Raw genomic sequence first — 27,606 nt, 5'->3', positions numbered from 1 at the left:
AATATATACAAAGCCTTAAACATTCACCAATTCCACCCAACACGCACTGCTCATGAATGTATGCATAACACCACAAAGTGAAATATTAATGGCATGCTTTAGGACATCACATATGACCTCTGCAATAACATCATCAATTATATCATTGTTGACATGAGGTATACAATCTCCTGTCTTCTACATTATCAATGCCTTGATCCCGCACAAGCTTACCTGTCTGGAGTAGATGATATTAAATGGAGGGTCTAATATAGACACACACTATTAGTCTGTGCAGACAAACACTCCTGATGCTGTTGAAACAGGCAGAGGTATTCAATACGTGTTGCAGGGTTTATAGTCATAATATCGAAAAAATAATGTCGAATTACAAAAATGTCGACAAAAAAATGTCGAATTCAAAAATGTCGAAAACACATACATATAATAGAAAAAGTCATTAATTTGAAAATAAAATGTCGAAAAAAAAATCGAAAAACCAATGTTAAAATAACTATGTAAAATATCACACATACTAACGTTTTTTATTGGGGGGGGTCCCCCCCGAAACCCCCCATCCCAAACCCCTACCCCAACCCTCCACTCCTCCCCATCCCCCCCAACACCCCCCATGGATATACCTTTAATTTTTTTAAAAAAGTATTTAATAAAACATTAATTAAATAATTAATTATTAAAAAAACCCATCCCAAACCCCTACCCCAACCCCCCCCTCCCCATCCCCCCACCCACCATGGATATACCTTTAACCATTTAAAAAAATTATGTTTTATAAACTATAATTACTTAATTATTTATTTAAACATTAATTCGAAAAAAAATCGAAAAAAATTCGACATTTTTGTAATTCGACATTTTTATTTTCGAATAAATATTTTCGACATTTTGACTTTCGAAATTGTTGTATTCGACATTATGACTGGACACCGTGTTGCAGTATGATTTAAACACCATGAAGAGACTGCTTAATGTGTAGATAACACACAAAATCTATTAATGGAGGGAGCATGTAGCCCAATATGTATATTCTGAACATTTGTGGTGATACAAGTAAGGAGGACCTTGCTGTGTGTCTCCACTACTAATACTGCAGCATTGGCTCTTTTCCAAGAGTGCAGATGGCACACCAGCAGGGAATGTGCTTTGCCTTGCCCGGGTCCTACCTTCACATATTTCCCATTGGCCAACTCTCACCCACAGGGAGCCTATCAAGGGGATCCAGCAGGTGAAGTCGGCCCCCCTCGAAGGCCCTCTTCCTAGGCCAGCAAACCCTATCGGGGCCCGTCAGGGCCAGGAAGGCCACCCAAATGTCTGTCTCTTATGGTGCTCAATCATCCTTTTACTCGTTTGCATGGCTTACACTATTTTATACTATACGCCTTCCGATTAATCCATTGGGTGAATCTGCATCTAACTTACTTCTCCACTCTCAAGCCATGGCTGGCCCCTGGAAACACTTACCCTTGATTATCCCTCACTGTACTCTAATTGCCGGCATTGCAATGGCCACCACTCCTGTTACATTCCATTTGACGGACTCTAGACCCCTCATCTAGCACTACCAATGTCGCCCCAGCCCAAATCGTTGATGCTTTTCCGGCGTGCACTCTGTGACCTGCTACCTTAAAGGTGCATGTCTTTTTAGCTTTATTCTTCCTTTTGCAAAAGTAAATAGGGATATCGTTCAGTTCATGATGGCCGCTTTTGAGTCTTCCACCTTTTAACTGTCTCGCAACCTTCATCTCTAACATTTCTTGTAACTGTAACTAGTGCCTAGATGCCTCAGGGCTTTTTGCGCTGCTATAATGGCAAAATAAAATCAAATACAAAATAAATACATCAATTGGAGCAACTATTCCACTATTACTTCTGAAACTTTTTTTTTTCTCTCTGAAGAAGCCCAGATCGCATGTAGCCACTGACGCAACAGTTGTCTTTAGGAAGGAGCAAATCGTTGCTTAGTCGACATCCACATTAATAACTAGTCTGGGCCTGGGTATAGATGAGTCGCTACTACCCACTAGACACAATCTGGAGTTCTTCGATGGTACCAGCATGTTAATAACCACCCAGCGAGTCATTCTCCAATGAGTTATTGTCATGCGGATGCTACTTTGTAACAAAGATAGAGGTATTGATCACTAAATGAATTGTTAATCGATATATTTATTTGTTTAGTTAATATAGACATGAAATGAATGGTATAACCTGACACCAATAATGTGCATTATATCCCCTATGGCAGTATTCAAAATGAGTTGGTAAGATTTTGTAACCTGACGCAATATTTGGAGCTGCTGTTATTAATACTTCCATAAGGTTTGTAGTTGTACCCTTACCCTAAAGGGAACAACGACACTGCACTGGGCACTGCTTCAGTGATGTCTCATAGATATGCAGTGCTTCTTTCAAGCACACACTTTTTTTATCGACAGACATACTTTTCTGCTGCAGAGAAATACTCCTCTGCACAGTGGCGCGCGCGGCGTCTCGAGTATTGCAATATGCTATGCATTCCCCTTCAGAATGGCCAGTATATCTTATAGCTTTCTTCGCAATTGCTACATATTGTAAAATGCAACATTAGGTCCCATTATTTTCTTGGTAGGAGAACCCCCAGATCCCTTTGTCTGTCCCCCCTGAGTGTGTCATGCTGACTACGACAGGGCAATTGGAGGGGGCTCTTCTGCCCCAAAGGAGACAAAATTCAACCACTGCCACTGCCCATGTCTATGTGTTCCCAATGCACGCGGTCTCCATGTTCTTGCATTACCTCTACCTCGCCTACTTCTTCCGTCTGGTTTCCAGCATCAATGCACTTCCTTACCACCCTCAGACTCAGTTTGGTGTCTGGTCCATCTTCTTCTACTCTTTAATGCACCGTGTGCATTCCTGTACTTCCTGCCCTTGACAAACTCTATTAATATTCTCATGCCATATGTTGACTTTCAGCTTGACTGACTAAAGGTTAATAATTCACACACTCACCATTCAAGCACCTGCAGGGATATTCTGTACCAATGCAGGTGCTATAATTCACCATGAATTTCCACATGCCCATTTGCCAGTTGCACCTCTTTGATCCAAGCGCCTCCATGAATGCTACTCACACCTTAGAGAATCTTGCCGCCCTCTCTCGCTATTGCCCTTTTGTGATTCCAATATGCAAGTTCTCTTTCGTTACCTTGTACAGTGTGTTGCTGTCGCTGGTGCTTTCCAGCTGTACCACGATGTACGCATGAAGGAAATTTGAGGCAATCATATCTGGCACAAACGGTGTGTTCTCATCTTGGAAGACGATGGCTACAATGTCATTTCCTATATGTCGTTTCCTCTGAAGCTGAAAACAAAGAGGATTGTTACCTTTCTGTTTCAATAGCCAATCCAGTCAAAAGCATGGAGTATATTAATAGGTCAGAGGGCAATAAGACTGCTAATTAAAAGCACCCCCTCTCCATAGGGGTGACGGTATATTCAAAACAGATTTTCAAAAGTAACAATTTGTATATATTGAAAGCAAAATTTGAATGAAAAGTGGTGACTGTCCTCTTTTTAGGACCTAATTCTTGTGGAACATCCCAAACTAAGTTCTCTTGGGAGGAGGGGGGGAGGGGGGGGTAAAACCATGGATACATGTATAGGCAAAGAGTACACATTCAATTAAAGGTCAGTTCTCCATTAGCAGCAATAATGATTCCAGAATTTCCTTTTGGGTGATAGCAAACAAGGTGGCAGGAAAACCCTGCCAGTAACAGCCTCGTGCCCAAGTGAAGACAGGGTTCCGTAATTCGGGCAGCAGTGCTGTTACCAACAGGATCGGTCCACAGCTGAGGGTTTCATCCTTAACACTTGTGATTATAAGACGTGTGTGCTACTGAGTTTGAAAAGGGAAAATAAGAGAAAATCCCCCTAAAGAAACCTCTTCTGTCAGATTAAGCCCCTGTCCAGTTTAAGTGGTAATCAAAAGAGAAAAAAGACTTACCCTGTGAGGAGATGGTTTGCAAAGGGGAGTTTCTTTTCTTTCAATTTGCAAAAGCCTGTAGCATCTGAGTCTTATTATGGTGGCTGCTAATGGCGAGGCGAGGGGTTGGGGGCGGTATTGGGCGGGAGGGAAGCAGGAGCAGGGAGAGGTGGCGTCGTGGGAACTGGCTATGTACGGCAAAGCAAAGTGCTTAAGGAACGCAGGCTGATATTAGTGAATACCGCCCGATTTCTCTCGAACCTGACTGGCTATGCAAACTCTCCTGGACGCTAATCTTTAACAATGCTTAGTTGAAAGGTGATATTAATGATGTTCCAATGGCACCCGTGATGCACTGCTGGCAAACATGATATTTTTGCAGTACCCATAAAATACTGCTCACACCCATGAAGCACTTCTGGTACCTGTGAAGTACTGCTGGCACATGTAATATATTTCTGGTTTCTACACAGCTTTGCTGGCAACTGTGGTGTACAGCTGTCCCCCATGATGTAATATAGACACTTGCGTAGTACTGTGGGCCACTGTGATGTACTACTTTCAAGCAAACATCTCTGTTGTTGTGTCAAGAAGACTATAATGAGTAGGGTAGCACTTAGTTCTTGTCAGTATACACTTCCTCTCTCCTCTGTCATCCCATCCTTTTGCCTTTTCTCTCACTTCTATGCAGGCAAACCCCGAAATCTTTTTTCATTCTCATCCTTTAATTATTTACTTCACTCTTCTCTTTTTGCCTGCTTATAGGCTCCTCAGTCTTGGATGTCTGCTAACTTTCTTCATCTTAACCCTTCTAAGGTTGAGGTCTTATTCTTTCCTACTTTAATTGTTCCCCCATCTGTCCCCTGCTTCTCTTTTCGTCCCTCCCTCTCTTCTTTCTCTTTCTTTTTCCGCCCGTAATGGTGCAGTCTTTGATTCGGCTCTCTCCCTTCCTCTACCTATTTCTGCAGTTGTTAAGACCTGTTGCTTTTACCTATACAATCTTGGGAAAGATCACCCATTCATTGCCTTTTGAGCTAAGCTTTTCATTTCTGCCCTAGTCTTTTCCTGGCTTGAACATTGCTCTTCCCTTCTTTGTCTCCCTGCTGATCACTTGGCCCCTCTCCATTCTGCTATCCGCCGACTTTTTCAGCACATTCCCCTTCGTCTTCGTTACACTGCTTATCCTTCCAATCCCTTTTGTTATTTCACTTTCCTTGTATTGGTTTTAAATGTCTCAGTGGCTTAGCCCCTCCCTATATCTCTGCTCTGATTTATTTGTATCCTCTCTCTCTTACCCCTTGAGCGCAGCCTCAGTTTCTTGTGGCCGTCCTCCATCCTCGGTGTGCGCAGTCACATTTTTGTTCCTTTGCTCTTCTTGCTCCAAAATAGTAGAATACACTTTCTCCTACTTGTCTATCTTTTGATCTCACTTGAAGAATAATCTATTAGCTACTTCCCACTTTCTTTTTTAGTCACATTTATGTTATATTCAGATTATTGTACCAGTTTCTTATTGTCCAGTGCTTTGGTGAAAACACTTAATAAATAAATACAAATTAATATAAATACACATGCAACTGTTGCCTTGGAAAAGTCGCCTTCTGCCCCTAATGACCTTCCTTAATTCTAAACCATACCCTGTTGCCCCATTTCACTGAGATCCACTTCTATGTCCAAATCTTATTTTGCCTCCCATCCATGATCAGATGTGATTTCCCATTGCCTGTCCCAGTGATTGCCTAGGACTACTTTCATTATGTTTACCATGACACCTTCCACACTCTTCCCCGTTGGGGCATACCTGCTGGGCATCCCCTTCTGTGAAGGGCAGCTTTGTGGAGACATGAAACATTATTTCCTTGTTCCGGAAATTGCAGTAGATGGACTCAGTCCCTGTCTGGCCGTGCGTGACATCCAAGCCCCCTCGGAACCTGAAACGGGGAAACATATATATGAATGATGAACATAGCCTGTAAGAGTTCAAACAGAGGCCTGTTCTCAGTGTTTGTTATTTGATTGCAGGAATGACATTGTTCCTGTCCAAAAGGTTGAAGGGACAAAATGTTGTACAATTAAAATAATTGCACGGTGAAAGGGTACATCAAATAATACATCTTATCTCAATCCAATCCCCAACTATAAAACGAACCTAATTATAACTGCAGCACTAATCCTAATGCTAAAACTAACGGTAAACAAAAGGGTGACCACCATCCTATCGCACTACTCCAACCGTAAAACTGTAACTCTAGCCATAGGGATAACAATCACGCTACCCTCTACCCGAGATTAATGTAACCATACTGTAACATACATATATATTTATATATTTACTTATTGAATATTACAACATTTAGAATAATCATGACATACATAGGTAAACACTAGGGATGCCATCCTGAACAGAAATGTTATACATAGGAAGCAATACACAGGTGATCCCAGGGTAGGATGACTTTACAGCAACAGGTGGATGTCAGAATGAGAATAGACAAGTTGATGTAGGGCTAGTGCGATTAGACATAGACAAGGGACAGAGAGTGAAGACAGACATAAATAATAGAAACAATAAGGATCCAGTACCATACCATCTGATCAACACATGTGTTTACAATTGCTACTTGCATGTATTGCGCTATCAGGAGGGATAGTGGGGCTGAGAGATGCCCTCTTCAGTGGTCAGACAGTGGAGCGTAAGTCGGGTCTAAAAGATTACGATCTATGGGCCGGCTTTAATGTCCATTAGGAGGGCATTGCAGTGGAGGGGAGCACATGGGGAGGCGGAGAGGGAGCGAGAGGCATTACAGGGAGGGTGGCACAGAGAGGTTGAGGCCAGAGGAGGATACTAGCATTCCAAAGAGAGGTAGAGAGAAATCAGCAAAGAGCGGGCAAAACCATGGATACATGTGTAGGCAAACAGTACAAATTCAGTTAAAGGTCAGTTGTGTATGGAGAGCCATCCAGCGTGGTGTCGTTCTGAAGAGGTGGGAGGTTGAATAGGGTGCTAATAGCACAGGTTGGGAACTTTTATTAGGGGAGAGACGCAGTAGGGTGGAAGACCAAGGAATGGGATTGAATGCTAGTCCAGAGTGCTTTGCAGAAAGGTAGAGTGACATAATGGTGCGTAAGGTGGGACAGAATTCCCTTATATTCATGGCAGCAGTCGTAGTTGCTGTAAGGAATTGCTGCAGACTTAGATTGTTGTCAAAGAGGACTGTAAGGCTGGGGGGCTTGGGTGGTGGAGGGAGGAGGTCCAGAGATGGGAAATGGGAGATCGCACTGGAAGCGGGGAGAAAGGTAACTTCTGTCTTGGAGGAGTTTAATATCAGCCAGCAAAGAGAATGGGATCCTGTAAATACAGTATCACGTGATGCCAAGGGAATACTTCTATCAGGTGTCTGTGTACTTCACAGGCTTCTCAGACCCCAGTTTGCATGAATGAGAAATGGAGTATCTGCTGAGAGTTTGTGCAAAAACACCAAGGCCGTATTCCTATCGAGCCTTCCCCTCATCCTTCATCCGCTCACATGTATTGCCTCTTCCAGAACTCACCTCTCCCACACACTTATCCCCTTTTCCCTTTCTCCAACCTGGAGCTCACCATCTCATGTTCAAATCAACCTATACATTGGGCGACCACCTCATCAGAATCCCTGTGCACCTCTTCCCAACCAGCCCCTACTTGACATGCAGATAAGGAGATGATAAAAGTAATCTACATGTGCATACATAGTACCCAAAGTAATTGTGCAGTTATTCATACCCATTTTAGGGACTGCGGCATTTGAGAGGAATTGATCCAGTGCTATTGTATCCAATTAAAGTATGAAAATACACCTGAGCACAGACCCCCAAACTGTACCTACAATATCTAAATTCCTAGTCCATATATTATCTAGTGACCTATGAGTATCAGCCGGAGTCCTGCACTGCAGGGTTATCCCTCCATTCCAGCCCATACTCCTCAACGGGTGTGGCCTCGCAGAACGTGTTTGCTTTCTCTTGATCACATGGGCTCAGACTCACCCCTTGAAATCTTGTAATTGGACTTTTTGCCCCAAAAACTCTTGGAACTCCTCGAAGGCTGGGCTTTCTTCAATGGTGCAGAACAGCTCCTCCTCTGATATCTGAAATGCAATGGAAAATGACCAGGTTTAGGATACAGAGCAGCATGTGCAGGTCAGAGGCGGGGACTACAGTAGTGCAGGGGAGGCTGTGACCAGCAGACAACATTGGGGGCCCAGTACATTAGAAGAGGGGCCAGACAGAGAGGAGAGTTTTAGATTGTGCAGTTATGAACATAACCACTGAGTGGCACAGCAACAGCAATAGAGGAGGCCCTCTGTGCATTCGATGAGGGGGGCCTGTTGCAATGATGGAGGGGTTTCGAAATCTGGAGTGGTAAGCCTAGGCACTACAAAAGTGGCACATAGCATTCGAGTGGCAATTGCCTGAGAGGACATGCCAGTCCACTAGAGAAATGTCCAAGCACACAGGTACAGTGACTAGTACAATAAACGGGAGGCACATTGCAGCAGAGGAGGGACTCAGTGCACTGGAGGAAGCGCCCAGTGCAGAAGGGGTGTCTCCAGAGGGGTAAGGAAAGACACAAGCACTCATTGGAGTGTTAAAGAAATGGATATTGCAACACAGTTGAAGCCCATTGCACTTCAAGACACGCCCAGTGCACCAGGTGAGGGTCGCAGTGCCCTCAGTGAGGCGCCACAGTTGAGGAGGTGGGGTCCCATGAAACACATACGGAAAACCCAAGCACTCTCCAGCAGTAAGAGGGTACAGACAAATCTGCTTATTGGAAAGGACGGCGACGTCCCCGTCAGATTTCATTGGACTTTGGGAGGAGCACCTGAAGACTGTGGCATGTGGGAAAAGTGGCACAACACTCTGACACAGGATAAGAGAATAAGAGAGGCTTGCACACGCACCTCTGCTTCTCACCCACACCAGGTCTGTGCTAAGCAATAATGGCCCCCTCCTGATGTCTATAAGGGTATAAGCACATACTGGCAGCATCTACACAGTTGGGCGTTCTGGTGGTGAAATAAAAATGTTACTTTAATAGTGGGAGAAGTAAATAGTCAAACTGAGTTAGGAAATAAAATGTGGTTTTATTTTGTAGTATCCAGATAGTATGTTGTGTTCATTAGTTAAACGTAATTGCCGTCTTGGTTGAACTGGAGCAGGTTTACCATGAGCAAGCATGAAGTGTCATGCAAAACTGAACAGTTTCTGTGAAGAAAGGGAACGCTTTCCCCCTTATTTTAGCTTTCTCTTGTGTGTGTTAAATATGAAGCCGCATTAAAGCAAAGGTCCTCCATGAGAGGAAGTGTTTTTTTAAAGAGATCCTGCCCGGAAATTGCATTGCTGTTTCCCTGTCTGCTTTTGAAGCAATGTGGGAGTTCACGGCCATCTTCGACAACCTCAGCCGTGGAATTCGTGGAACTATACATGTATAGATTTTAATGAGGATTTTCTATGAATACCAGTCTTACAGCAATGTTTGGGTTAATATGACTAGTTCCAAGCATTTGTTTAAAGGATTTGTATCATTCATTCTTTAATCGTTTTGTAGTTGCTTCAGCTGTGTCAAACATGTCCAACTGCCCCTATCTTGGTGTGCTTGCTTGTTTTGTGCCCAAAAGAGGCGCCATCTTTGTATTGGGAAACAGTAAGGTCCATATCCACGAGGTGGCTTTATTTTAGCTACTATTCGTGCAAAAGCTACAGCAGAATTGCACTGACAGCTATCCTCTTGGTGGTTGTGTGTGTTTGAGTGTTCTTCTCTTGCTGGGATGAATATCCTTCCTTGTGTTTTCTTAACATGGCTGTGGATCGCCTCTGTGTTCCTCCTCGGATTTGTCTCGTCACTTCGTTTCCCCTCTGTTTTCAAACTTTAAAGGTAAGAGGCGTGTCCCCTTCTACTGCCCTGTGCTATGCCTGAGCGATGTTATATGCAATGTTATGAATTCAACCTGGGTGAATGTTACGCCAGAATGAGTTAGACTGCTGCCGGGTGTATGCATCAGGTTTGCAGTTTGCTAGTTGAGTGATGCTATTTCCAGGTGAGTCAGGTACATGTATTCTGTTAAATGTCTTTAATTGCATGATAAGTGTTAGAGGGAGGTATGGGGACACATTCACCAGAACATGCACTTCACAGGAGCTCCAGGCCCACCATTCACCAAGGTTCCACTCATAACATTCCATGTGACATCAGTCAAGGTACTCATGCATTCAGCCTCACTCAGACATCTTTACATACTACGGAGAAAGGGGCACTGGGTCTATGGACCCCAAGGAAGGCTGGATGGTGGGCAGCCCTCGAAGTATGCTGCAGACGCTGAACAGAACCGCAGGTGACATGGAAACCACAAGGAACTTGATATACAGGCCCTTCTTCATGCTTTGATAGCAGAGATGCAGGGGGCTGGCTCCTGCATTGGATGCTTTGCTTCTTGCTTCTACGGTGGTCTCTCGTCCTGAGAATTACTCGCTGAGCTGTCTGCCTCCTGGGTCCTGCATTCCTGTTTTGGGACACATGTTCCACACTGGTTGTTCCTCTCTCTACTCTTTTCAACCCTGGATCCACTATTCAAGGGTGTTTTTGGTCTGTCCCCTTGCCTGGTCTCTTTTTTCTTGTATGCTTTGTTGTATTGTTTTTCAGCACCAGGAAACCCCTTCACAGGTGGTTTCTTTATCCAGTGTGTTCTATACAAATGAAATGGAATGAATGCGATCAGTTCAGCGGTCCTATATTTTTCTTGACAATAGTTACATTCACTTGCAGGGATAGCAATGCTATGTTCAGCTACATATATGCATATCTCTGATTACGAACATTAGACACGCCAGCATTTAGTCGTCACCTTTTGGCTTGCTTTGACTGACTGGATTATATTCGATGGTTTTGTTCTCCTGCTGTTTTGTTTATACTAGTTTCTGTTCATGTTGCTCTTTCTTTGTGTCCTTTTCTCTGGTTTCTACTCCTCTCTCCATTGTATGTAATGTTATCGCCAAAGTCATGACTTTACCGTGACATGGTGAAACTGCAAACACTGTCCTGTAGTGAGTGATATGGCCGTGACCTGTCGGAGGCCTGAGGCAGCCTGAGCTGAGAGTGAGTTTCAGGGAGCTTAGGCAGATTGCTGAGTTCTAGGGTAGCTGAGGGTTTCTTTGGAGTATGTGAGGTCGCGACCGGTGTGCGTGTGATTTACCCTCCTGCATGGCACAGTTGCACTTTACGTACTTGTTGGGGGCGGAAATTGGAGTAACAGTGATGTATGCTTTGGGCTTTAATCTCTTAGGGGCTCATGTTCAATTGGGCCATAATGTGAATGCAAGGCGTAAAAGCCTTGAGTAACCCTTTAACCTCATGCATTCACACCATGGGCACAACGCAACTTGCGTTCCAATGCTCCCTTCCTCTCCGCCATAAAAATGCTCCAGCATCTGCACCAGCATGGATTTTCTAGCTGAAGATCCCTATGCGGTCTGTCTGCTTTATTCACCAGCAAAAAGCAGGCAGACCCCATAGGTATCCATTGTACATGTTCCCTGCCATGCATGGCACGGAATGTGTACAATTTAAATGAATACCCTGGACATGCTTGCATGTCGGGGAGGGTTTCATTTCCATTGGGAACACCGCTTACCATTTGCACATAGTACGCTGAGCTCCCAGTTGAAATGAAACCCTCCCCGACATACTTGCGTGTCAGGAAGCTTCCATTTCAATTGTGAACACCGCTTGACATGCTCGCATGGCAGGCAGGGATCCCAATGGAAAGTAAACGATGCCTGGCATGCAGGCATGTCAGGCGGCATTTCCTCGCTTTGCACTGCAGAGTGCAAATGTGAAGAGAAAATGTCAGCATGCACAATTAAACACGACCGTTTGTCCTTTACATTTGCAACCCGCAGTGCAAATGATTAACATTTGACGGCGGGATCCCGCTTATGTTACAGTGTAAACGTAACTGGTCCCCGCTTCCAATCTACGCACAGGAGCAACATGAGCTCCTTAGTGGGTCTCTGTGCAGTGGCTGATACAGCGCTGTGCACCGTTGAGCTCCCTAGTAAAATTGAGTTGTTGCTGCACTGACTCCTAATTCAGAGCTATAACTCTCTTTCCAAATGTTACATATCTGTCATTCATGAATGCGCTCTGGTTTGACTGCATATGTAAATGTATGGCACACTGAAATTCTTTGTCTCTGGTGTTGCGGTCTAACTGGTATTGCTGAATTATGGAAGTGCTGCTCTAGACATTTTCTCTCCCTTTCTCTCTTGCTCTATCTGTCTCACAAAAGACAATGGTTTTGTTTAAAGGTACTTGCGACAGGTGAAAGTGTTTCTCCAAACTCTCTCTCTCTCTCTTTTGCTCTCTCTTGCTCCCCTAAAAGGTTCCAAACACTGTCTCTCTGTTTTCCTTTTGAAAGCTGAAAGTGTTGCTCCAAACATTGTCTCTTTGCTTTGCTTTTGTTTCTAGCTGGTGGTGTGATGTTGTTTTGTGACCATATAGTGGTCAAAGTGTTCATTGATTTTGCATAGACATCCACATCCATATTGCGTGGCCTGCAGTTGCGGGCGTGTAGTTATGGTTAATTAGCTCAACCCTTAAGAGCACCTTTTGGGTGGCTTATAACTTTGCTCCCCTTGGAGGAATCTTCACCAAACTTTGCAGTACATGGCCCCCTCAGATTGAATTTGCGAAGTTTGTGAGGTTTCGTCCAGGGGGGGCAAAGTTATAGGGGGGAGGGTCCCAAAATGTGTGGTTTTCCTCAGAGACGCAATGGAAAAAAAATGGGCTCATGCCTACAGCCCAAACCGCTGGACGGATTGTCACCAAATTTGTGGCAGGAGCAGCGGCTTGGTCCCGAAAGTGTGCTTTTGGACATTTGGTGAAAAATCCATCCAGTAGTTTTCTTTTAAAACAGCCAAAAAGTAGGTAAAACAAAATTAGTGATATCTGGATTTGGTCCGCAGACCAACTTGCCTATTTGGTCCATGCCCACTGATTGGATGGTGAAAAACGTGAGCTGCGTCAGATATTTTGAAATGGTCGCCATGTTGGATTTGCGCACAGCTGCGGTGTTCACGGACATCACGGTAAAAGGATATTAAAAAACACAACATTGCACTTGTCAAACTAATAAAACAATCTCTGAGGAGGTGAGTGGTGATGTGGATGGCATGGGATATGGCCATAAAAAAGCAAAACAAATTGTGGTTTTCCACCTTTGAAGTTCGCAATCCTTTCGGGCCACCCGTGTAATGTTTGCAAACTTTTAGATGTTTGGGGGCATCCATACATATTTTTACATTACAGGGTTGGTGAAAAGCAGTTTTTGGATGGATTAGAACATTGGCACCACTGAATGAAACTGCATGAAATGATGTGATATCATTCTAGATCTGACATTGAATGGTTCTACAACGTTTGCTACTGTTTTGCCAAGACAGAACAAAATTAGAGGGGGTCCCAAAATATTTGAATGGCTTATAAATGTGGTGCCATTTCACGAATCTGCACAAAAGGTTGCAAAAGATTTAAGACTCAGATCTGAACGTTGCAAAATGGTGGGATTTTGTGACGAGGAGGCAAAATTAGAGAGGGGGTGAAAATGTTTAGATGGTTTATAATTTTGTTGCCGTTTGATGAATGTGTACAAAAGATTTTAGAAAGATTATAGACCCAATCTTGAATGTTTCTGCAAAGTCTGAATGGATTTTGTCAAGTGGGAGCTAAGTTAAATAACTATTTTATGTATGTACATTTTGACACTTTTCAAAAAATAAAACATTGACAGATTTGCAGCAAAGTCTTGCAAGGAGCCTTGGCAACGACCTGAAAGTATGGTTTTGCAAATGTCTGTGTTTTATTCTTTGAAAAGTGTCAGAATGTAAGTACAAAAAAATGTTATATACTTTTGGTGACTGAGGTATAGCCTGTGGCCATGGGCAGTGGCCAGATTGTACGCGTCAGGGACTGTTGCCATGGGCAGTGGCCAGATTGTCTGAGTCATGGCCAAAGGTTATGACTCAGACAATCTGGCTACTGGCTATGACCACAAAGTGCTGGCAATGGGGTTAACGTGGGCATGGCCACCAGGGAATGGCTATGGGGTAAAGTTAATCAAATACGGGATAGGTTTGAATGGGAATCTTTTTTTTTTTGCCTGTGGCTAAAATTCTGCCTGTGACTACAGCTCAAAGAGCAGCACAGGATTGCATCATCAGTGACTACCGCTGCATACACTCCAAGACAATGCTAATCATCAGATAATTACTGAGGATGCCTAACCAGGTGCCCACGTGGTCACGGGGCCACTCCTTCAAATCATTAACCACCTTTATTTGCGACCATACTGGGATAAGATATTGGGATTGCATTCCGGACTCATTTCCACAACCTCGCACAATGACTAGCCCACAATCCACATGCACTGAGAAACACCTTAGAGAGTCGAAACATGTGTTGGCTGACTTCAAACAATTAATATAGCACCAACAATGATTTTCAAGTCTGCTTTATTACGGCAATAGTTACTTATTGAATAACCCAGCGCTAAGGTGAACAGGGCTCACTCTCCTATTCGAAACCTAATACTTGAAGAAGGAAGGGCACCTTGACAAAAGAACCCTATCACTAGCAGCAGGGTAATCCATTTAAAGTAGTAGATGAAGCGCAGTGATATACCCACTCTGCCGCTCTTCAATTACTTGATAATCGTGAACTCTGATTTCATTATTGGGGCATGTAGCTTGGCTGAACCCTACGTTTGAATGGGAACAAATATTTTGCTTGCGGCTACAGCCTGAAGTGCTGTAATGAATTACAACAAACCTGCACAAGCAGCATCAGTAAGGACCTGAAAGCATGCTTTTGGAAATCCGCATTGTGTTTTATGTTTCCTAAGTGTCCAAATGTAAGCACAAAAAATAGTGATGTCACTTTGGTGCATGGATAATGGGCCTAGGCCTCGGCAAGAACAAATGCCTACTCTGATTTATTTATTGGGGCTTGTGGCATGGCGAAACTCTAGGTTTAAATGGGGAAAATATTATGCTTGCTGCTGTAGCCCAGAGTGCTGGATGGATTGCAGCAAACCTGCGCGAGGAGCGTCAGCAAGGACCTTAAAGGATGCTTTTGCAAATCTGTCCTATGTTTTACTTTTTTGAAAGTGTCGAAACGTAAGTACAAACAAAACATTGTGATATTACTTTTCTGCTGCGGGCATTTGGCCTGGCCCTCGACAAGGGCAAATGTCTACTCTGATTTGCCTATGGGGGTGTGCGGCATGGCCAAAGCCCATGCCCCACGGATTGTGGAAATTGGTCATGCAAGCCATGAGCACTGAACATTGGTTACATTATGAGGTTGTAGTGGACACTATACTAGGAGGCTGCGTAGGTGCAGTGGATAACAAGGGGTGGGTTTGGTGGGGCTGGGGTCATGGTCGAGCCTCATTCCCTAGGCAATTGAACAAGGACTTGCATCCCCAGCATGCGCTGCTGATAATGATACACATAAGTATGCGTTGCAAAAAATATATTTGTTAAATGAGGTTGATAGTTGTTTAGAGTATGTTAAAAGAGGAATTATTATTTACTTACATATAGTGATTTAACATTATGAAACATTTTCACTTATAAAACCCATTCAATTGACAGAAAAAACATTGTTAAAGGGACGCTATGGTTAAGATGTACCCCACCTTTGGGACTCCTTTACCCTAGCAGTTAGCTAGTGGCCTCCCACCTTGGCATCCCTTGGCACTTTCCTATTGGTCTCCCATGAGCACTTGTCCATCAGTACTGCCCCTTTATTTATGGAGTTCTCTCACTGCAGAATGCACATGTGCATTTATAGGAGCACTATGTATAATATTTTGGTATAAGTATGGGAAATACAGATGCAAATGATTTGTAGAACATTAAGTGGCAGTTGGTGGGTGGAAGTTTAATATGTTGATAGGCTATATGTAGAGTTTTTGTAAGTGATTGAATGGTTTAAAGCAGGCAATGGGGGAGTGCTACAAAGATAACGGTAAAAAGAGTAGAAGGGCTGTCTTGTGTGATGGTGTGCATTTGCTATCTGGGTTTTCTAATAAGGCATGGGCTAGACAGGGGGATGCAGAGACTGTCGATAGTCATAAAGGGCAATGGATTATGGTCTTTATTGTATACTAGAGAGATTTTCGGACAGAAAATTGTTTCTGTGCTTTTTTCTTTTTCTCTAGTATACATGTGTATGCTGATGGGAATGTTGGAGAATCTTATTGAATCTAAATACTTCACTGAAAAATGTAAAGTAGATGGAGTCTATAAGCTTTTTTTTTTAGTTCTATTTTTTAACTGTGAAAGGTGGTTCCTAAAGGAAGCTTTTTTTGTTGCAGGAGAGGCCAGAAAATAAGGGGGTGGATGAGGGAAGTTGCACCAACCACAAATATGGAGGGGCAGGTGGACAGGGGAAGATGTTGCCTGTGTGTCACATCTAAAGTAGGGGCAGTGTTTCTCACGCTCCTTGATTCCAGTTTCAAAAGCACTTCCAACTTGCTCCCCCATGCAGAGTGGTGTGTTGCAGTATATACAGAGTACTGTTGTCTTTGAAAGATATGGATCAACAGACTCTTTGATCGCTTGCAAGGTAGCTGGTGGGATTTGGTGTCCCACAGGAGTAGGCTGTTGTTACGCTCACCTGGCTCCCACAGGGGCGTCGGTCAGACCCGGACAGCTGCGGTCTCCACCCACGTGATGCGTAGTGCAGCGATGACTGACTGGATCTGCCCTCCTAATCTTGTCTGCTTAACCCGTAGAAATATTCTCCTTATATTCTTGAAAGATGAGCTCTCCATCCTGCGTGGATTTGTAGGGGCATGTCGATTCCAGTTACTTCACTGGTTTGAAGGCTTGGGAGAGTTCCGGAGAGTATTGACTCTGAGGTTCCTGGTGAGGACCAGTAAGTATTAAGTTCATAGAGTTCAATATCTCCGATGTTCACTCTTGTTCACCCCTTCCTTTCTTGTCTTGCAGCTGGCTCATGAAAAGATGCTCTTGTGGCAGCTGGTGGCGCTCAGGTAAGAGTCTGTATTACCCGGCGCCGTCCGGTAAATGTTGCACGTGGAATACGTGTTGTTTTGTCTCTCTTTACAGATGCGGCGCGTGCAGAAATGATGTTCTTTACAGGTCCGGAGACGAGATGGATCCAGAATCAGGTGTGGAATAGAAATAAGTTCATTTTCTAACCTTGTCCCTTTCTTTCCTCTTTGTTTTAGGAGCTCCGGAATCGAGGCGGGCGTGGCAGAAGACTGGATGCAGGCTGCAGGCACGGTGAGCGTTACGCTGCTGGATGCAGAATAACGCGAAGTGAATGTTGCTGGTCGGGTGTGGTTTAAATAGCCTCAAAAGTAGTCCCAGGTAAGAAGTCCCTAGAACCACACCAGAGTAAAAAATAGTCCCTGTAGAAAAATTGTCCCTTTCAGGCTTCATGTTGGATTGGAGTCATTTGCAGCATGGTCTGCCTGAGGTAAGTAATGACTATAAGCCTGGCGCCTTAGGCGCCAGGACTGATTTCTACTATGAGCCTGGCGCATAAGGCGCCAGGACTGAACCCAGATAGCCCCTAGCCGGGGCTACTGAGGTTTTACTAAATGTCTAGATGCCTGCTCCCGGGGCTGATGGGCTTGGTCTGGATGCCTGGGGGTAGGCATCACAACAGCACTCCCCCCCTAAGCCCCTCCTAAAGTTGTTCTTCCCCTGGCCCTGGTTTGTCTGGGAAGTTCCGATGGAATCTTTTCACCAACCGAGGTGCATGGACGTGGTCACTAGGTTCCCATGACCTTTCTTGTGGTCCGTAGCCCTTCCAATCGATTAAATAAAAAAGTTTTTATTTAACCATCTTGGAGTCCAGGATATTTTTTACCTCAAATTCAGATTCTCCATCTATCAAGTTGGGGTTGGGTGGTTTGGTTAATCTTGTTCCTGGTTGAACTGGTTTTAAAAGTGAAACATGAAAGACAGGATGAATGCGCATATTAGAGGGTCATTCCAATTTGATGGCTACTGGGTTGATAATGGCCTTAATAGTGTAAGGTCCCAAATATCTAGGGTTAAAAGTCTGAGTTCCCTTCAGAGGTATGTGTTTTGTAGCCAGCCAAACTTGATCCCCAATCTGGTATTGTGGAGTTTCACTTCTATGTTGATCAGCATTTTTCTTATATTTCTCTTTTGCTTGTTTCAAATGTTCTGTTGCCTCTTTAAAGGCTTGTGTAATAGTAGAATGCAAATGACTAACTGCAGGCATTTCTAAATGCTGAGGCTAATCTAGTTCTGAGGTTCGAGGGTGATGTTCATATATGGTATAAAAGGGGCTTTGTCCGGTTCCTGAATGTACAGAGTTATTGTATGCATACTCGGAAATCCATAAAATATCTTTCCAATTACTTTCGGTCTGGTGTAACATGCAACGTAGGTACTGTTCAAGGGTCTGGTTGGTCCTCTCCGTCTGACCATTGGTCTGGGGATGGTGACTGGTTGATAACCTCACGTCAATTTGCGCCAGTTGACAACATTTCTTCCAAAATGTGAAATGAATTGACTACCTCGGTCAGAGACCAATACGGAAGGAAATACGTGTATTCGAATAATGTTTTCGAGGAACTCCTTGGCCAGAATTGAAGCAGAAGGTAATCCCTTTAGCGGAATAAAGTGGGCCATCTTGGAAAAAAGATCCACAATAACTAGAATGGTGTTAAATCCATTACATGGAGGTAGATCTGTAATAAAGTCTAACGATAAGGTGTGCCATGGTGTAGGTGGAATATCCAAAGGTTGTAAGAGGCCAGCTGGTTTTTTCTTCTGACTTTTGTTTTGGGCGCAAATGCCACAAGACATTACAAATGACTTTACGTCTTTTCGCCAGGTGGGCCACCAGAATTGTCTCTTAATTTTAGCTTCAGTTTTTGCGATACCTGGGTGTCCTTCCATCAGGGTGTCATGATAATTGGAGATGACTAGTTCTTGTAGTTCCTTGTGTGGTAGAAATAGTCGCCCTTGATAATAAGGTAGCTCATTGATGACTGAGTAGTCCGAGCCTTTCTTCACCCAGTCCTGCAGGGCTGTTGGATCAAAGAGTTGTTGGATCTTTAATTGAATATCCTCTAGTGTCTGTAGAGTGGTTATGCCAAGAATTCTTTGTTCTGAAATTATAGGCACCGGTTCCGGGTTCGCATATGCTTCTCCCATCGCTATTCGGGATAAGGCATCTGCCTTGCCATTTTTACAACCTGGTCGATAAGTGATCACGAAATCGAACTCGGCAAAGAACAATGCCCATCGAAGTTGATGCGACAATTGGGCCTTGGCTGTTTTTAAATACTGCAAGTTCCGGTGATCGGTGATTACCGTAATGGTATGCCTGGCACCGAGAAGATAATGCCGCCAAGTCTTGAAGGCGGATTTGATGGCTAATAATTCTTTATCGGTAACCGCATAGTTTAACTTGGGTGCCGAGAACTTTCTGGACCAAAATGCTACTGGGTGAAGTTGACCGGTTTCAGGATCCTTCTGGGACAGGACAGCTCCCATGGCTAAACTGGATGCATCAGTTTCAACTATGTATGGAAGTTCGGGGCGTGGATGCTTTAAGACAGGTGCAGACGTGAATTTCGCTTTCAGCTCTTGGAAGCCCTTTTCAGCTTCTTCGGTCCACAAGAAGCGTTTGTTTTTTCGCAAAAGTGCTGTGATAGGGTGTACAACATGTGAGAAATCCGGAATGAATCTGCGGTAGAAATTAGGAAATCCGAGCATGCTTTGTACCCCTTTAACTGAACTGGGTGATGGCCACTTGAGGATTGCATCCGCCTTTTCGAGAGTCCATTCGGACTCCTTTTGGAGTCAGGATAAATCCAAGGAATTCAACTTCCGTAGCATGAAAAACGCATTTTTCCAATTTTGCATATAACTTGCTGGCGTAGTTTCTCAAGGACTGCACGAACGTGCTTCACATGGTCTGATTCTGAAGAGGAGTACACTAGAATATCGTCTATGTATACAACAACACAGACGTCAATGAGTTCACAAAGGACATCGTTCATAAAATACTGCAAGGCTGCTGGTGCATTGCACAACCCAAAGGGCATCACCTGTTATTCGAATAACCCGTACTTAGTGCGAAAAGCAGTCTTCCATTCGTCGCCTTTCTTTACACGTACCAGATGATATGACCCTCGGAGATCTAATTTAGTGTAGATGCAAGCGTCCTTTACTTGGTCTAGTAATTCAGGGATCAGAGGCAATGGGTATCGGTTCTTAACCATGATCTGATTAGTCTATGCACGTTCTGAGGTCACCTTCCTTTTTAGGCACGAAGAACAAAGCTGAAGATGCAGGGGACTTGGATGGACGAATGAAGCCATTAGCAAGGTATTGTTCCAAGTATTGTCGTAGGTGAAGGTTTTCGGGTTCCGTAAGGGCGTAGATCCTACTACATGGAGGTTGTGCACCGGGAATGAGATTGATTTGACAATCGTATGATCTGTGAAGTGGTAGGGTGTTTGCCTGTTCCTTTTGGAAAACATCCTGAAATTCTTGATATTCCTGAGGTCACTGCACGACTGGAGTAGCGACTGTGGCCAGGCCTTGGTTCAAGGGTTTTTCGGGTAACAAGTATGTGCACAATCCGGGAAGGTTATTCTCTTCTCTCGCCAATCAATACAAGGATTATGTGTTTCCAACCAAGGTATCCCCAGTATTATTTGGAACTGTGGGGCTTTGATTAAATCAAACACAATAGTCTCTCGATGCCCATCCTGACCCAATAGTGTCATCTCTGCTGTGGAATGAGTTACAGGCCCAGAGGCAATTTCAGTTCCATCGACTGTGGTGATGACATCCGAAGTGGTCTTTTTGCAGAGAGATAGATTCATCCTAGAAGCCAACTCGTGGTCCACATAGTTTCCTATGGCCCCGCTATCAATGTATGCCCTCACTGCGTGCATACGTGATGGCTGCCTTGGATCTATAAGGACCATTGGTATGATGAAGTGCGAGGTCTGAGTATCCTAATTCAAGCTCGGCAAGCGGACCTCTACGCTTGTCGGGTGTGGTCGTTTCACGAATCAGGCTCTGTTTGATTTTTATCAGCAACTCCAACTACTCTTTTAGATATTTTTATAGGGCAATCCCGTAGAAAATGTCCTGAGGCCCCACAGTACAGACACAATTGCATCTGCCGTCTTCTTTCTCTTTCCTTTTGAGTTAAAGGTCCCTTGACCCCCCGATCTGCATCGGTTCTGATACATCTGTTCCTTTGAGGGTAAGATTGGGTTTAACCAATACCCGACTCTCGAATTTAGCTCGATCAGCCTTTCTATTCTGAAGTCGGTGGTCTAACTGGACCACTAAGTCTATATATTCTGCACAATCCTGAGGTGGGGTCACAACTTGGGCCAAAACGTCTTTGAGTTCACCCCGAAGTCCACGATGAAATAATGTAATTCGTTTTACCTCTGGCCATCTGGTTTCCACCACTAACCTATTGAAAGTGGCGATATAGGTTAGTAGATCCTGGTTACCTTGTCGTAATGATAAAAGTTTGTTATCCAGGGCCTGTCCCTGTGAATGTCTGGCAAATAGTCTTTCCATGCTCAATTGAAAACCTTGAAAATCCCGAAGAGGAGGGTCATCCTGGTTAACTAATGGAATTGACCAATCCGCTGCGCTGCCACTAAGATATGATAGTACAAAGGCTACTTTGGTTTGGTCGTTCGGAAAAGCTCCAGGTCTGCATAAAAAGTGCAAGCAGCATTGGTTCATAAACACGGCAAACTTTTTTGGGTCCCCAACAAAACGTTCGGGTGGAGCTAAAAGAATGCTTCCTGGTAGAACCACTTGCACAGGATTGCTCGATGAAACAGGAGTTGGATTCCCCCCGAAACCAGGTAATGGTGTTTGCCCAGCTTGGTTTTGCAGTAATTGTCTAGCAAGATCAATAGTGCGCTCCTTTGACACAATCAGTTCTCTCCTGAGGGCATTAGTCTCTTGGCGCGCGGAGTGCACTTCTACCCTAAATTCCCCTATCAATAGGGCAAGTTGGTCGGTTTCTGAGGTTTCCATAATGCCCGGGTGGGGATTTGTAGATTGGCTTTGCATTCTGTTACGCTCACCTGGCTCCCACAGGGGCGTCAGTCAGACCCGGACAGCTGCAGTCTCCACCCACGTGATGCGTAGTGCAACGATGACTGACTGGATCTGCCCTCCTAATCTTGTCTGCTTAACCCGTAGAAATATTCTCCTTATATTCTTGAAAGATGAGCTCTCCATCCTGCGTGGATTTGCAGGGGCGTGTCGATTTCAGTTACTTCACTGGTTTGAAGGCTCGGGAGAGTTCCGGAGAGTATTGACTCTGAGGTTCCTGGTGAGGACCAGTAAGTATTAAGTTCATACAGTTCAAAATGTCCGATGTTCACTCTTGTTCCCCCTTCCTTTCTTGTCTTGCAGCTGGCTCATGAAAAGATGCTCTTGTGGCAGCTGGTGGTGCTCAGGTAAGAGTCTGTATTACCCGGCGCTGTCCGGTAAATGTTGCACGTGGAAAACGTGTTATTTTGTCTCTCTTTACAGATGTGGCACGTGCAGAAATGATGTTCTTTACAGGTCCGGAGACGAGATGGCTCCAGAATCAGGTGTGGAATAGAAATAAGTTTGTTTTCTAACCTTGTCCCTTTCTTTCCTCTTTGTTTTAGGAGCTCCGGATTCGAGGCGGGCGTGGCAGAAGACTGGATGCAGGCTGCAGGCACGGTGAGCGTTACGCTGCTGGATGCAGAATAACGCAAAGCGTGTGTTGCTGGTCGGGTGTGGTTTAAATAGCCTCAAAAGTAGTCAAAGGTAAGAAGTGCCTAGAACCACACCCGAGTAAAAAATAGTCCCTGTAGAAAAATAGTCCCTTTCAGGCTTCATGTTGGATTGGAGTCATTTGCAGCATGGTCTGCCTGAGGTAAGTAATGACTATGTGCCTGGCGCCTTAGGCGCCAGGACTGATTTCTACTATGAGCCTGGCACCTAAGGCGCCAGGACTGAACCCAGATAGCCCCTAGCCGGGGCTGCTGAGGTTTTACTAAATGTCTAGATGCCTGCTCCCGGGGCTGATGGGCTTGGTCCGGATGCCTGGGGGTAGGCATCATGACAGCTGTGTGGTTACAGTATTGGTTGAGGAAGATGAGGTAGAGGAAGATAGCCCACTACTTCCAAAGAAAGGAACAGCTTTTCTGGGAGAATGGAAGTGGTTGGATTTGGTGTGGCAGCGCATGGTGGGGTCCCGTAGGAGTACTGCATAAGTCGTCCGCGATTGAGTACAATGTTGCATTCAGGGCATTTCACTTTGGTAGCTTTAGCCTTTGGTACATTCCCAACAGTGGTAAAGAACTGCCACACCCATGGTTCTCTATGGGTGCTAGAGGTAGGCACTTCCTATACCTCATCTTCCTGGTCCTCTTCATTGTCTTGTGAAGTATTGCCCTTCTTTCGTTGTGTAGGTCCTCCAGCTGGTGGAGACTCTTCGGGAGGAGGGATGGCAATAGCTGATGCCATTTTTAAGATAAATAGCAGTTTTGCTAATATTCTTCCAAGTTTGTGATGTGTGCTAGATTGTTAAAGGATAATGAGTAAGAATAGGTGTAGGAGCTGTGCAAGGGTACATTTTGAGCTTCAAAGTTCCTAGATGATCTGGAAAATGCAGTGGTCACATGACACTGTCCGGAACGTCTGTGATTACGTCAGACGTATGCAAATCTCTATGAGCACAAAAACAGTGGAAACAATTGTAAAAAGCGTATAGAAGTGTTAAAAATGATGCTAGAAGGTGCAGAATGGCAGAGTTTAAAAGTGAAACTTTCTAAATTGGACAATAATGTTGCTATATTGGGGTAAGTATGATATTAGTAAGTTGTAGGGAATTAGGATGCACTGGTAGAAACCCATGAAATTCACTGAAAAATCTTTGTTAAAGGGACGTCGGGGTTAAGTTGCACCTGTAAAAACCTATGAAATTCAGTGAAAAAACATTGTTAAAGGGACGTTATGGTTAAGTTGTGCTAATAAAAACCTATGAAATTCAATAAAAAAAGATTGCTAAAGCGACATAAAACCAAAAACCCCCAACAATTCGACAGTTATGGTAAGCTAGGCAACCATAACTCGCGTCACCAGCGTGCACTGCTAAGACTAACACCCAGGACATGAAATATGACATCACAAATGTCATGGATGACATCACTGATGACATCACATATTTGGCCCACTTGTTTTTGTCTACTGACATGATTAGGCTAGCTTTTTGTTTTTACTGACAATGATAATTTACAAAATGTAAAAGGTGCTATATATCTACACATTAATCTGAGTAATGAATGAGAGGAACTGAAAGAAATGCTGCTGGTTACTTGAGGAGTAGTGCAGTGAATATGTAAGATGCCTTAAAGTCATCAAGACCCTTGATCGAGAAATGTGTGAGACACTGTTGAAGAGTGTGGGGCCAATATGGAGGTAAATGAGTGTCAGCCTATCACATGTGATGTGGATTGCAGATAAATGTGATCCTCCAACTGCTACAGATGTACATTTAAATGTCTGCTTTTTTCATAAAAGCTGTTCACATCAGTGGAAAACCTTTTTTTAATGTGCTCATAAATGTGGCAGATTATGGCCGTGGTGGCCGTGCACAGGCAGCTCATGTGAGTGTCTGAAAATTACGAAAACTGGTCAAGTGGGAAGAGTTACCACAAGAACATAGGTTTCTTTATTGTCACAGTAAAAACGTTCACCACTGGGCCATATGTCCCACACTAGACCATAACTTGTCCATTAGAGTACATCTTTGCAACCAGCTTCCATCTCCTCCACTAGATCACATTGACTTAGAAGATCACATGTTTCTCCTAGATCACATGCCACATCTCCTCTATCAGATCGCATCTCCTAAAAAACAGATATACAGTAGACAACATCTCACCTAGTTTACATGGCATGACATCCCTTTTCATAGACCTCATCTCCTTCCCCAGATGAAACCTCATCTAGGCCACAATTCCAATAGTATTGATGTGTTTACTGGTGGTATGTGAAGTGCGTAAGCGGTTTTCAGCATCTTCAGGGTACATCTTCTGTGCTAGATCATATATCCTGCACTAGATCACTTATCCTAGATGTGATCACATCCCCTCCACTAAGTCGCATCCTAATATAAGATCACATTTTCGTACACTAGATGCAATGTCTTCCACTAGAACATTTCGACACTAGATAACGTTCCACGCCTAGATCACATCTTGTCTGCTTGATCACATCTCATCCATTAAATGGATACTTGATGGAGAGCCTCTGCATTGATGTTGTGACATCAATGCCTGTGTTCCATTGGTGGGGAGGTGGATGTGGCGACGGACTCAGGAGTCTTACCTGGCCAAACTTCTGGTAAATGACACCAAACTTGAAGTTGTTGTTGATGACATGCTCATCAAATGTGACAATGAGCCGTGATGCCTGTGAAGGAAGTAAGAGACAGAGCAGGTTAGTCATAAGCACTCCTCGAAACTGCACTTATTCCATCATGTGTGCCTGAACCTCATTGCCTTAAGACAGCAGAAAGGTCTTTTAGAGCCACCCCACAACTAAGAGCGGGTGGGGCGATTCGTCGGTTTACAGAGGATATGGCCAAGGCCAAGCAAATTGCATAATGTCCCTCGTCAACAGCATTAACCACAGCTTGAATGTCAAGGCGAATGCGACCCACTGCCACCCCCCCTCGCCCTAGCTGGCTATTCTGAATAAGTGTCTGCCCAAGTTGTCCTCATGTGAGTTTTTTCAGTGTCTCTCTTCTGTCCCTGTGGCAAGCAGCCCTCATTCACTTACTGCTGCTGTTTGTGTTACCAGGGCCCAAGCTGCAGTTGGCAGACAGCCAGCAGGAACTAAGACACACACAGGATGTTCACCTTTCAGCAAATCACAATGCCAGAAACATAATAAAGAAGGGAAGAATGACACAATGTTAAGGCGGATGGTTATTCATACACATTTGCCATCTGCCACTATACATACCAATAGTTAACTCAAGCAGAAAATAATGAAAGCATGTCTCAAACGACCCTTCAGATCTGCCACATCTATGATTCTCATGACTGCGCCAGTCAATAAAAGGAGATTGGGTGGCAGGACCCTTGACGCTGCAGGAGAAACACAATGGAATAACTTACCAACTGGCCTCAGATGTGAGGAGGATCACTGGAGATTTGGGAAGCAACTAGAACCTTTCTTTTAACAGAAAGCATTTGATATTTGTCTGCCCCTTTGCTTGCTACTCTCCCTCCCTCCTACACTGTTCCAGATAATTCTATCTTGGGAATCAGCGGTAGTCTCCTTTGACACAGTACTATTGGCCTGCCCGTTAGATCACACCCTCCATGAAAGCATCTGGCTTACATTCGGTGCTTCGACACCAAATTGCAGCCGGGCCTTTGGACGGTCAGAAGTGAGATAAACACAAAGGCCTGGTTTACAAAAGTGCTTTTCAATGGGGAAATCCGGCTGAAAAATGCTTTGTAAATGAAAGACTTTGGTTCTAATTCATGGAACGTTTAGCGCGGAGCAAAGTGTCTTTGCACTGCCAATAAATACGTTGTACTGGGCCGAATTCATAGGGCGGCGCAAAGTGTATTTTTGCATAGCAAAGTCACTTTGCACTGCAAAAGTACTCTTTGCACTTGGCTAAATGGGCCTAACTCACATAAACCACAAAGTAGCGAAGATTGAGTACTTTTCTGTGAATTAGGCCAATTTAGCACAGTGCAAAGAGGACTTCTTCAGTGCAAAGTTACTTTTCTCCCAGAAAAACAACTTTGCACCACTCTGTGAATTGGGCCTGGTACAAGGTGTTTTTTTGCCAGTGCAAAGCCACTTTGCTCCGTGCTAAATGTTTCATGAATTAGGCCCAAAATCTTTAAATGCATAAAGAAGTGAGTTAATTCATACAAAATGATCCAAGATAGAGCTCCTGGTTTGATCAATCCTTTATAAATTGGGTACTATAAATCCTACGCCTGATGCAACAGGCAGACAAACAGTCACAGAGAATATCTAGCAGAATGTATAATGGCATTCACACCGAGTTCAGTAAAACAATGTCAAGTTCCCTCCCTGTTTTCAGCCCTCAAGCAGTCCTGACAGGGATCCTGACCGCCGCTCACAGCTGCTGCTCTTCACGGGCAATTGAGCACTGTGGGACGCATTTCAAATGTGCACATCAGTTAATATTGCCGCTACCCTAAATCTCGTCTGTGGTTAATTGATTAAAACGAAATGTCATTAAGTTGCATTTGAGCATTAAAAATGATGCAAGTTTCTGCTGTGAGCGCAAAAAAAAATGCTGTCTGCTGGATTACCTGCTTTGTTATGGCCCTTGAGGATAGCTCAGGGGCAATGCGTCTGAAAACAGAGCAACACAGGTTCAAATCCGGCCCCACACTTAGAGACTGGTCTCTGGTCATTAGCATCTTATAAAAGATGAATTAATTAATATAATACTATATCTTGCAGACTCAAGGTTAAAAAAAATACACGTGCCTTATGAGTCTGTG

The 27,606-nt window shown here is 44.1% G+C and overlaps 1 protein-coding gene across 8 annotated transcripts in view; it reads right to left on the bottom strand.

Annotated features, from left to right (window-relative positions):
* Nucleotides 1-27,606, bottom strand: part of RAP1GAP (RAP1 GTPase activating protein) — a 1,905,843-nt gene that overhangs the window by 135,883 nt on the left and 1,742,354 nt on the right. For all 8 annotated transcript variants that reach the window (XM_069610366.1, XM_069610364.1, XM_069610368.1 and 5 more), the window contains 4 exons: nt 25,433-25,516; nt 7,988-8,088; nt 5,763-5,892; nt 3,185-3,340 (listed from right to left, as the gene is read on the bottom strand). In XM_069610366.1, coding sequence (XP_069466467.1) covers nt 3,185-3,340; nt 5,763-5,892; nt 7,988-8,088; nt 25,433-25,516 — 471 coding nt within the window. The remainder of the gene's footprint in view (nt 1-3,184; nt 3,341-5,762; nt 5,893-7,987; nt 8,089-25,432; nt 25,517-27,606) is intronic.

The sequence above is a fragment of the Ambystoma mexicanum genome, chromosome 8 (genome assembly GCF_040938575.1).
Source record: "Ambystoma mexicanum isolate Mex_15411 chromosome 8, UKY_AmexF1_1, whole genome shotgun sequence".
Taxonomy (NCBI): domain Eukaryota; kingdom Metazoa; phylum Chordata; class Amphibia; order Caudata; family Ambystomatidae; genus Ambystoma; species Ambystoma mexicanum.
This window is presented reverse-complemented; position numbering and strand designations above follow the sequence as displayed.